The sequence below is a fragment of the Trachinotus anak genome, unplaced genomic scaffold (genome assembly GCF_046630095.1).
Source record: "Trachinotus anak isolate AG129_WGS33_773 ecotype Australia unplaced genomic scaffold, CSIRO_AGI_Tana_v1 ptg000015l, whole genome shotgun sequence".
NCBI classification, from domain to species: domain Eukaryota; kingdom Metazoa; phylum Chordata; class Actinopteri; order Carangiformes; family Carangidae; genus Trachinotus; species Trachinotus anak.
The window spans coordinates 14,615,433-14,626,779 of NW_027273866.1; the positions used below are offsets into that span (position 1 = coordinate 14,615,433).

The window sequence follows — 11,347 nt, forward strand, 5'->3', positions numbered from 1 at the left end:
GACTGAATGTGAGGTTTCCCTGAATCATCCGAGTCACTTATTATAATCATTCAAATTCTCTGCAGCTTCAGTCGATGTCTGTGCCGCAGCAGATTAGCAGGACCACACTGCTGCAGCGCGCTCATCATCTGGGAGGCCGGGGAGGTTGTGTTTACAGGCGTGTAAACCGATGCTTATTTCTGACTGGCAGCGATAATGAATGCTCATTTCTACATTCGTACAATGGTCGGGATGAAAGGTTTTAGTTGCCGGTGCCAACCTTTAGGATTTTCCCTGTGTCCATCTATCCAGCAATACATCAGGGAGGAGTCCGCTGGAAACATGAAGACGATGTCATATGACTCAGCCACCCAGGAACTAGATGCCAGACGTGGCACAGCAGCTTCGCTAATTAGAACAATATGTTAAACCTTCTACGCTCTCCTGCCGACTGCAAGTTTTCTAAAAGGATCCTGACCTACATTTCTCCCCCATGCTCTGAATTCAGAAAACGTTCCTTAAGCCTCAGTGAAGAAAGGACCGAAATAGCAACTCACTCTTTTCACACTGGCTGCTGCAAGAGGTAAACCCGCAGTCTGGCCTGCAGGGCCTTCCTGCAATTACCCAGAGCTACAAGGAGAAGGAAGGTTTATTCATTAGAGATTACACTAAACGCTAAGAGGGTTTGATGAGGAACAAATTATCAAGAAAGGCACGACATTAATAATCAAAAACCATTGCTCCACAGCCTGCATGCTTCTGCCATTATCACTACCAAAGAGCAAGGTAATACAAACACAGTTTCTATGGAAATGAGTGACTAATGTATTACAAGGATTTCCCTGGAAGTCACTTATTGGACGCAAATCAGGAACAGTGCCATACTGGCAACGTGACTGCACGGATAAACAAGAACTTCCTGCATTTCCACAGGCCAGAATAATCAATATGAGAATGAAGGAACAAATCAGGACGTCAGGAAATGAATCAAAACGTGGCACTCGCTGGGAATGAGAACGCCGCCCAAACGCCTCGAGTGCAAAGCGTTAATGTAAAGTTTGTCAGACTTACTTCACCCAATTTCACTAGTGAGGCAGAAAATTTTATTTCAGCCAGAGACAATCATCCAGGAAGAGTCCATCATTCATTTTCTGTGCACGCGGGATGTGTGTATTATCAGACATTAAAGGAGCATCTCTGGCAATAAAAGACAGCAGCAAACATCCTCTTGCATTTTCACATTTCAACATTTTCCACCTCTCAAAGATGCAAAATAACAATATTAACCAGAGGTCACCTTGAAGGCTGAAATCAGTTGCAGTTAATGGAAGAAAAGCTCTCAAAACTTCATCAATATTCCCTCTAAACGTGTCCCTGGACTACAAAGAAACCTTTTATATATAACAACATATTATTCAGGGCCAGACGAGGCAGCCAGCACACACAGCTCTAGAAATGTCACATTTCCTTTTCACTACACTAAGCCTCCACTGTTCGCAAGCTGCCTCGATATAATCTCATCTACATCTGGCCCAAAGTTTTGACACATCTCTCTCTCTCTCTCTCTCTCTCTCTCTCTCTGCCTTTTCAGCTCATTAACCTCATTTTCTGCATTACCCCCAAAAGTGCTGGAACACGGGACAAAGTAAACAAGACCCAGGATGCCCCGTGTAATCACAAAGCAATTTCGATAATTTGAGCTACATTTGGAAATAAGGTCACCTCTGCAGCCAACAGTAACAGAAAACCCAGTTTTACATGATGACATTCTTTAGAAATGGAATTTATCTATTAGCAGAATTGAGATGGAAATGAGATTTGTGGATTTAGGTAAAAAAATGAGGTGGACATTATCGTAACTAGGGAGGAATTAATCTGCAGTAACGTAAGTGGAACTGAAGCAGGGCATCAAAGACCATTCAGTCATTCAGTATTTCGAAAAAATAGTCTTCAATTCAGGTCCAGATTCAACCTTTTTCCTCAGAACCCATTCACTACTGAAGACAGTGAGATGTTTGAAAGATCTAGAAAAAGCTTCTTAAAAGCCTGTAAGTGAAGTTTCAGTTGTTTTTAGGCTGCAACAAAGATTTGCTTCCATCACTAATTAATCTCACATTAATTTTTTTGATGAATCAATGAAGTGTTTACTCTTTAATCTGAACGGATGAAGTTAAAACACCAGAAAAGTGGGTGGGGATTTGTGCTGAGCTCAGGTTGACGTCTTCAAACAGCCGGTTTTGTTTGTTGTTTGACCGATGGCCAAAATTATTAAATTATAATGACTGAAAACAGAGAAATTCAACAAATTTTGACATTTGAGAAGCTGGAATAAGAAAATATTTTGCATTTTTACTTAATAAATATTTGAAACGATTATTTGACTCATAAAATTGCCTTTGATTGATAAATCAGCTAATTGTCTTATCCAAACATTAGGCTTTAAATCTGCTTTAATACATTTTGGGCCACGGGAGAAACAGAACGAGCTGTAAGCACAAAACTGACTCATTATCACCTGATAATTGTAAATGCATTTAAAAACATTTGTAATATTACTATAATTAAAATAACTGTTTTGGTCACTACCATCTCCTGAGGGAAATAGCTGCTAATGCTACTTTAGCCACTAAATTTGCCTACCTGCAATTTGCAATTTGAAGTGCAGCAGGTCGTCCAAAGTGGGATTTTATAGCTTTTTTTCACTGAAAATAAAACTGCTGCTTCCTGCAGTGGGAGACAGAACTGATGACGGCAGTGAGAGTGAACCAAGAAGCTAAAGTAGTGGGCTGTAAAACCAAAACAATCAGCTGAAAGAGGGTAAAACACTATGTAGAGTTAAGGGCAGCTCCCAGTCAGATGATAATTCTCTGAGCAACAGATTTGACAAGACAAGTTGAGTATAAAGATTTTGATAAGTTTAATTTTAAAGGGTCAATTTGTAATTTTTTTCTACTGTCAAATGTGGCTTGTTGCCAGGAGCAGGTGGTGGTGACTGCTGCTTGAAAAGAGCTTCAGTCATCACTGCGCTTACAAGACAAGAGGTGATGTAACGTCAGCGCCACGTCTCCTGGGCAGATCGCTGGCTATCTAGCAATAGCAAAACCTACAGATAGCTCCTTTAACAGAGGAAATGACCTTTTGAAAACTTTCTACACACTCTACCATCAACAATCTTCGCGGTGCTAAAAATTAAATGAGATCCATCAGTTGCTGCTGATGCTGGGAGCAAATCCAATTGAATCTGCTGAGGCGTGTTTGTGCTGATGAGTGGCCCTTCACCGTTTGATATCTTATTCGTAAACTGTTCTTATCTTGTTTCTGGTTCAGCTGGATGCCATTTAGTCTGCTCTGCGTCACTCCTGAGGTCTATTTGGACTAAGAGACCCACTGAGGAGGACATTACGCCCTTGGACTAAACATTTACACTGACAAACTGGCTCAAGGTTGGTTTAGCTCTGCTGCATCAGAGCTGACGTTTTCTTTCAGTAAGTCAATTTGCTGCTGAACTGAAAAAAGAAATGTCACTCTCAGGTCCATATCTCGAGTGGCACATGTGCTCGTCCCCTCTTCTAATTAGCATGAATTAAATTAGGGAAGCATTTGCTAATAAAACGTCAGTGCAGTAGATGCATGTAGAATATCGCACAGGGACACAGTTTTAGCTCCTGAGCTTGAAGGTATTAATCTCCTCAAACACAAAAGCTTCATTTTTCAGCAGTTTTCACAACCTTCATTCACCCAAAGAAGATTAACTCCTTTCTATGGTGCTGTGCTGTTTCTCAGCAGCTGCTAATATGCAGCTAAATACAGGAATACATCCTTGACACAGCACATTCGGGTTAAATCAGGCTATTTACAGTAATCTGTTGTTTATGTCTATGCTGTATCAGTTGTATAATACCCTCCAGACTGCTGCAGGCCTTGACTTCTGACTACAGTCCCTGTCACAGCGTTGTCCCTTCTGGCAGTTCAGCTACACTCAACGTAAACAATCCCATATTGTGCGTGTCAGGTTTGTTCAGTATTTCAGGTTGTTTGTGGACACAGACCAAACACAGACCGTCGTTTCTCATGCTCCTGATCTCGTTCTGCAGAAGGGCAGTGGATTCAAATACGAGCTGCACAGATATCATCAACACAGAGTCCTTAACAGCAAATATTGTCTGTGGGGAAATAATAGGAGGATATGAAAAGCAGGCGGTCTGGGCACCGAGGCGTGAGGAAGAGTCAGCTGGAGGTAAAATCGATCGGCCTGCAGAGTCACAAAGCATCTCAGATGTGTGTGTGTGAGGGTGTGTGTGGACTGAGGAGGCGACTGCCCTTTCCTGTCCTGCCCCGTCTGTCCTCCAGGTCAGGCTGCATCAGCAAGATGAGGGGGGAGCTGGATATCTTACATAAGGCCCTCAGACTTAACATTCAAACAACATGGCAGGGAGATGCACTTGACAGAGACGTCTGCAGGAGGAGTAGCTGCAGCATGAAACTGGGTGGCTCTGTTTTTTTTAGTCACAGCTCCATGATGAATTATTTATGAAAATAAAAAAAACAGAGGGAAGGAGGAGAGACCTCAATATCAAATGAAGATACTATTATTAGAGTATTCTTTATTCTTTAGAGGACGCCAGATGTTAAAATAAAAAGCTTCACTGTCATACATTAATCTATACCAGTGTGACAAGCCAATAATTCTCTATGTTAAAATCAGGGATAATTAAGGGGCCGTAAAGAAAAGAAGAAAATAGCTGCCTTTGCTGATTAAGTGTGAAAGCTGAGTTGTTTCTTAATAAACACTCGGCTGCATCTGGACAATAATCAGTAGTAAAAGTAAATTGGCCAAAGTGAAACTGAGAAATTTCCAAAAGGTTGAGACAAAGACGGGACAGTCCCAACACGTGATGGAGGAGTCAGAGTCTGAGGTCAAACTGATTTCACAACAACAATCAGTATTATAAAGTCTATGAATGACCTTGTTATTAGTCAATTAATAAGCTGCATGGTTTCAGTTTGACCCAAGCCGTGGTTCTATTATTGATCAGCTCTTTGGTCTTGAAAAGAAATTTTGCACAGAGCATGAATCCCACTGACTTTGATGATCTGATCCACTGACGCCTCTGTGAGGTCGACATTTTAGTTTTAAATTTTGTGAAATGTCTCAACAACTCGTGGATCAGTTGCCCTGAAGTTTTGTATGGATGTTGATGGTCCCCAGAGGATAGATCATAATGAATTTGGTGATCCCCTGACTTTTTTCATCTAAAAGAAATATTCACTTATTCACTTAGATTTCTCATCATTTACAGTATGGATTTGGTTTAGATATTCATGGTTCTCAGAAGATGAATCCATTGACCCTCCAGATGCCTGGACCTTTAACCAAGCTCTACAAGCAGAGGTCAGAGTTCACACTCTCTGAATGGACTGGCACAAATTTCATCAAGAGTAAAATATCTTGTCAAATTTTGAAAGTTTGAACGGATATTCATTCAGTGTTCCCAGAGGATGAAGCCTACAGACTCTGTTGAGGCTTTTGATCCCTTTTTACGCAGCAAGTTTTTCACTTATCCAGTGAAATATCTCAACATTTAGCAGATGGACTTGCACAAAAATAGTCCACAGACATTCATGGTGCCAAGATGATGTTTCCCTCTGACGTTTAGAGCAAAATATATGAACAGCTATTGCCTGGATGGCAGTCACACACATTCATGTTGCCATCATCAGAAAAAAATCTTGATTTGGTTTATTTGGTTTATTACCAAACTAATGACATTTCCATCAGCCTCAGCTTTACTTCATGTTTAGTGCTATTTAGCAAACATTAGCATGCTGCAAACTAAACTAAGCTTGCTAATATGCTAATCATTATACCTGCTACACATCAGGATGTTAGCATTGTCACTGTGAGCATTTCAGCATGCTGGTGTTAGCATTTAGCTCAAAGCAGCAGCAAGTACAGCTTCAGACTCGTAGTTGTGTTTAAACTCCCAAACATTGGTACAGAACAGGCAACAAACGGGAACAACACGAGGAACATAAAACAATGAAAGGCTTTAACTGCCTCTCATCCATCCCACTCTAAATTCCCGCAGTGTGAACATCCCAGGCAGCCAGGGGACAAAAGAGCGAGTGTCTCCCTGCTGCTCAAAGCGACATCTCAGCACTCTCGCCTCCAACAGGAGCAAATATGACGGCCTACTGGGTCCAGCTGCCACTCGAGGGGCCCGTTCAATCCCGTCTCTGTCTCAGAGATTGGCCCCCGTCTCTCGCAACACTTCGCCTCACGCCTGTGGGCTGATGTGCAGAAATGCAACTGATGCCCACTTCAAAAATACCAAGATGAAACACGGCTCCTCGCCCTTGGCTCTTGAGAGGAGAGAGCTTAGGTGGCGACATCGCCGGCGTGATTGATTTTGCACGCAGGGCAGCGGGCTGCAGAGGCTCTCAGAAGACGTGTCCACCTTTAGGAATAAGCTGACGCACCCTGAGCGATGAAAAGGCGAACTTTCATTCAGATGCCTCTCATGATGAGGCGGCAGAACTTAGGAGTGAATCTCACATTCGCACTCAGACTCTTACGCAGGCAGCTGAGGAGGATAATGAGGACAGCCCTTGTAGGGGTGAAGTATCCCTCAAGTACTTCACATCCTGGCTGAACATTAGAAGCAGCAGCAGATCAGAGGCTCACAAACGCTCTGCGCTGCCTGATCAAACATGTGTACACAGCAACATTTGCATTTCACCGGCCAGATCTTTTAAAGCACCTTGGAGTTACACGCATGTGAATCTGACATCTGGACATACAAACCACAGGCAATTATCACTCAGCCACCCTCTGAGGTAGGCGATTAAGGCCCCTCCCTCACCTATGGCAGGTTATTATTAAGCGTCTCAGCGTGGAGCGGCACATGTCCTGATGTGACTCTGGGAAACGTGAGATCATTGCCGAGGCAGCACTTCTATAAGCCTCCCAGCCTAATAGCCTTGGGCTTCAGAGACCTCCAAGCCACAGCGAGCAGGGTTTATGGACGCATGAACAAACTACGGGATAAATAGACAAAATCAGCAGAAGAACACAGCGTACCACTTCAAGTTAAAAACCGCAGCTTGGTCCCTGATGACAGTTACATCAGTGATGGACCCGTAGAAGATAAACGGATCAGGACAGAAAACCTGTTCACAGCATGGATCACATCTAAACTGGAGTCTCGATCTTACAACCAGCACCACAAGGATGGGAACGTGTTACAGACCCTCTCCGCTTTTCACCCTGCAATATATTTCCCCATATGAAATAAAAAGCAAAGTCCATCTGCTGAGGAATCTCTGAGATGTTTTAAAGCTCCCGAAAAAGCAAATGCACTGACCTCAAATTAACTTTATTTGTTTATTTGCTAGGTCAAGTGTGAACATTCAAGCTCCAGATTTTCCCATGTCCTCCCATCGTGCCGGAGCAGCGTCACTAGTTTTCTCCACCAGCCAGCTACTGAGCTCTTTAAATGCAGCCTTAAGACATAGAGCATGCAGGCTGATGTTTGCTTTAACACTGGACTTGCTCACTTTACTTTGAGAAATGCATTGATTCAATTTTCAATTATTCATGACCTGACAACAAAAGAAAATAGTTACACACTGTGGGAAATGTGATTATTGTGCAAATCAATCCTACTCTCATATCTTTCAGTCAAATATGAAGCTGGAGCGAGAAGGCAGTTAGCTTAGCTTAGCATAAAGACTGGAAACAGGGGGAAACAGCTAGCCACACCAGGTAAAAGCCACACCAGTGTGAAAACTACAAATCCTGATTAAGTGCTGGACTGTTTCTTCATCAGGTGCAGTGACTTAGTGGTTTTAGCTTTAGAGCTGCTGGTGGGCTAGCTGTTTCCCATAGTTTCCAGTCTTTATGCTAAGCTAAGCTACTTGCCTCCAGCTTCACATTTAACAGACAGGCAGTAAAATCTTCTAAACTAAAGCAAGAGAGAAAATAATCTTATTTCTCAACTATCAAATGCAGCCGCACAGCATTTATCAAGGCGCTGATGGTGCAAAGTATGTTTCTAATATACACAAACATAACTCACGATCACTTCCAACATCTTTTTTTAAACAAATCTGATTCCAGACTGAGAGGTTAGTATGTTGAAGGCCGAGAAACAGATTTTTAGAGTAAATTAAATGTGTGAAAACACTGATTTTGCAGCATTTTTCTGCCTAATTTCCAGACACTGTGCTGAAATCTGCAAATAGATGCTTCCATGTTTCTGCTCAGCTGACTCTCTCTAATCTCTCTGACTGTTTAAATTTAAAAAAAAAAAAGTTGAATGTTCTGGCTGTTCTGCTGTAAAACAAGTTCCTCTGGAGACAGGCGGCGGCCAGTTTGTCGATCCGCCCTGAGAGGCTGATTTCACAGGATCAGGCCCTTGACTTGACACCTGGTTAGCAGGCTGAGTTCCCCGTGCCTGCGCCGACAGACAGCGGTCGATGGAGATCTGACCCTGACCGACACCAGAGGTGAAGCCTCCGTTCAGACGAACCCACTGTGGCGGCAAACAACAGGTCAAATAAAGTGAAGCGGCTTCACATGAGAATCTACACTGCTCACGTCGCTGGCAGACAGTCAGGGTCACGGGGGATTGAACCTGGGACTTTTTAGTTACAGGAGCCTTTTTTTATCCACTTGTCCACTCTGCTGAGTAACATCACAGCCATTCTATTCCTGGAAATGAATTAGTCTTATTTCAGCTAAAAGCCATGCAATGTAATACTCAGTGGAGGTATTAACTTAAGAGGATAGAGAGGGGCTAAGGAGAGGCAGTTTGAAAAGATAAAAAATAAAAACACACATATACTCCCTCATGCTGCTGTATTAATTACAGGTTTTTCTCTTCTCCACAGCTGCTGACTGGAGTCTGGCAGCAGGGCTTAGTCGAGTGGAGTTTAAACCACAAACTCCTTTTTTTCTGTCATTACATCAGACTAAAAAATGTGCATTTGCTTGTGTGACCGAGGAGGAAAAAAGCTGAATATTTATCATGTTTCAAAACGATGTCAAAACTCTTGGATCAGATCTGCAGAAACACGACCCAAAAAAAAAAAAAAGGTTTTCTTCCAGTCTTTTTTTTAAAACTGCTTCCACTCACTGAGGATTTTACTGCTGCAGAAACAACATATTGATGATTCGTCTGATCTGTTCGTCCATCATCCATGAAAACAACTGGCAGCTATTCTGATGATGGATTCATCTGTGTGAATAAATAACAAACGTCCTCAGGTTCCAGCTTCTAAAACGTGAGGATTTGGCCTGTTGGTCGGATGAAACGAGGAACTTTGAGAGGTCAACATGAGCTCTGGGAAATTATAATAGACATTTAACACACTTTTCTGAAATTGTATAGACAACATGATCAATTTGTTAATCAAAAATATATATAATTGGCAGATTGATTGATGAGAAATGATTTTTAAATGTAGCTCTGTTTCTTACTAGCAGTGATGTGACTGTATAATGTTTTTCATGCTGCAGACTGTTTAGTGTATGACCCACAGCTGCCACTCACGATCATTTTCATTATCAATGAATCTGCCAGTTATCGTCTCAAGTTAATCGACTCGATGTTTGGTCCGTGAACCAAGAGAAAATAATGAAACATGAATCCCAACAGACTGAATCAAACAGAGATTCAACGTATTATCTTAGAAGGAGAAGAAAACTAATCTTCAGATCTGAGAAGCTGCAACCGGAGTGTTTGTACTGTGGCCTTCACTCCTCTGCAGGACCCCAGGTGTCATGTAGCTCAGCTCAGGTGTTTGATTTCACTCAGACTGATTTGTTATAAACTACCTTTAAAAAAAAAAAATCATACAAACCCTTGTGATCATGTGACACGGCTGAAAACTGGACCTTGAGTTACAATCGCTTTAAAAAACCACTATTACTGAAATGCAAAGTCAAATAATCAGTTAGTTGAACTATTTCAATAGTCGATTAATCGTTTAAGCCATTTCTTTAGCTAATCGCAGCTTCTTAAATGTGCATTTTGCTGCTTTTCCCAGTTTTAATCTATTGTAAAATGAATATCTTTGGATTTTGGCTCATTGGTCTGATAAAAAAAAATACTTTAAGAAAATCTCCTTGAGCTCTGGGAAGCACAGGTGGTAATTTCACACCATCTTACATGATTTCTTATTATTTTTATTGTAAAGACTAAACTGTCAATAGATAAATCCATGATGGCAACAATAGTTAGATGAAAACTGATCGAGGCTGACACTGATACAGCCACAGAATCTGGAAAAAGCTAAATGCACCATGAGTTGTTTCATGATAAGATCCAACCTAGACAGTGAAATCAGAAATTGGCACCAAAGACCTGCAGGGTGGACTCATCCCTGGAGTCTCTGGGGGTCACAGGAGCCAAATGGTCTCCATGGTGCAGCCTGGCACAAAGCTGGTGCTCCATCATGACAGCTGAGTGGGTGATTATGAGCATGATACACCTTTACAGCTTGTTTTAAGGCCGCACTATCTGTTAATGAGCTGTTTGCACTGGTGGTGCCTTCGCCAACCTGAAGCCTGTTTACCACAGCATCAGAGCAGATGGCTGGAGGAGAGCTGCCCCGCTGCTGCAGGGCCTGCATGGGCATCCACCTGGCTGCGGGATGGAGCCAGCTGGAGGCGGCGTCAGCAGCCGACACATGACCGCAGGCTGCACGGCTGGCGCATCGGAAAACACCGGCTTTAAAGTTTAAAAGGACACGGAGGGGGGGCCGTGCTTGCAGGGACTCACCTCGGGATGCAGTTCGGGGAGGATCCGTCTATCTCCCAGGTTGCGAACAGGTTCATGGGCACCGGTCTGTTGAGAGCCCCGCTCCCGGGGAAACTCAGCCGGCCACTTCTCTCCGCCATGGTCCGGGACTGTCCGACACCGAGCGGGGATCTGAGACAGCGGTGTGTGTGTGTGTGTGTGTGTGTGTGTGTGTGTGTGTGTGTGTGTGTGTGTGTGTGTGTCCGCGGAGAAGAACCGTCACACGGTTGAGATGCGAACGGCGGAGGACGAGCTCATTTCTCCGTCACTGTCGAGCCGGCGGGTCGGTGTGGTGCTCTGAGCCGGGGAGGAGCTCTGCGGTGGGGGCCGGAGTGATCGCACCGACCGCTGGGCTTGTTGTGCCTACCACGCTGCTCCCCGGGTATGAGGGGCGATTAGTGCCGCCAGTCCGAGGAGGGGAGGGAGGGGAGGCGGGGGGGGGGGGGGGGGGGGGGGGGGGGGGGGGGGCAAGGGAGGGAAAGGAGGGAGGAGAGGGAGGGAGGAGATGGAGGAGAGGGAGGAGAGGGAGGGAGGAGAGGGAAGGGAGGAGAGGGGGGAGAGGGAGG

The 11,347-nt window shown here is 43.7% G+C and overlaps 1 protein-coding gene across 3 annotated transcripts in view; it reads right to left on the bottom strand.

Annotated features, from left to right (window-relative positions):
- The window catches only part of pacs2 (phosphofurin acidic cluster sorting protein 2), a 62,690-nt gene extending 51,587 nt beyond the window's left edge, over window positions 1-11,103 (bottom strand). For 2 of the 3 annotated variants that reach the window (XM_071498488.1, XM_071498489.1), the window contains exon 1: window positions 10,764-11,001. In XM_071498488.1, coding sequence (XP_071354589.1) covers window positions 10,764-10,882 — 119 coding nt within the window. In that variant the 5' untranslated portion in view covers window positions 10,883-11,001. Of the gene's footprint in view, window positions 1-10,763 lie in introns of all 3 variants that reach the window. The other variant, XM_071498487.1, reaches the window with a different exon arrangement.
- Window positions 11,104-11,347: the final 244 nt, after the last annotated feature.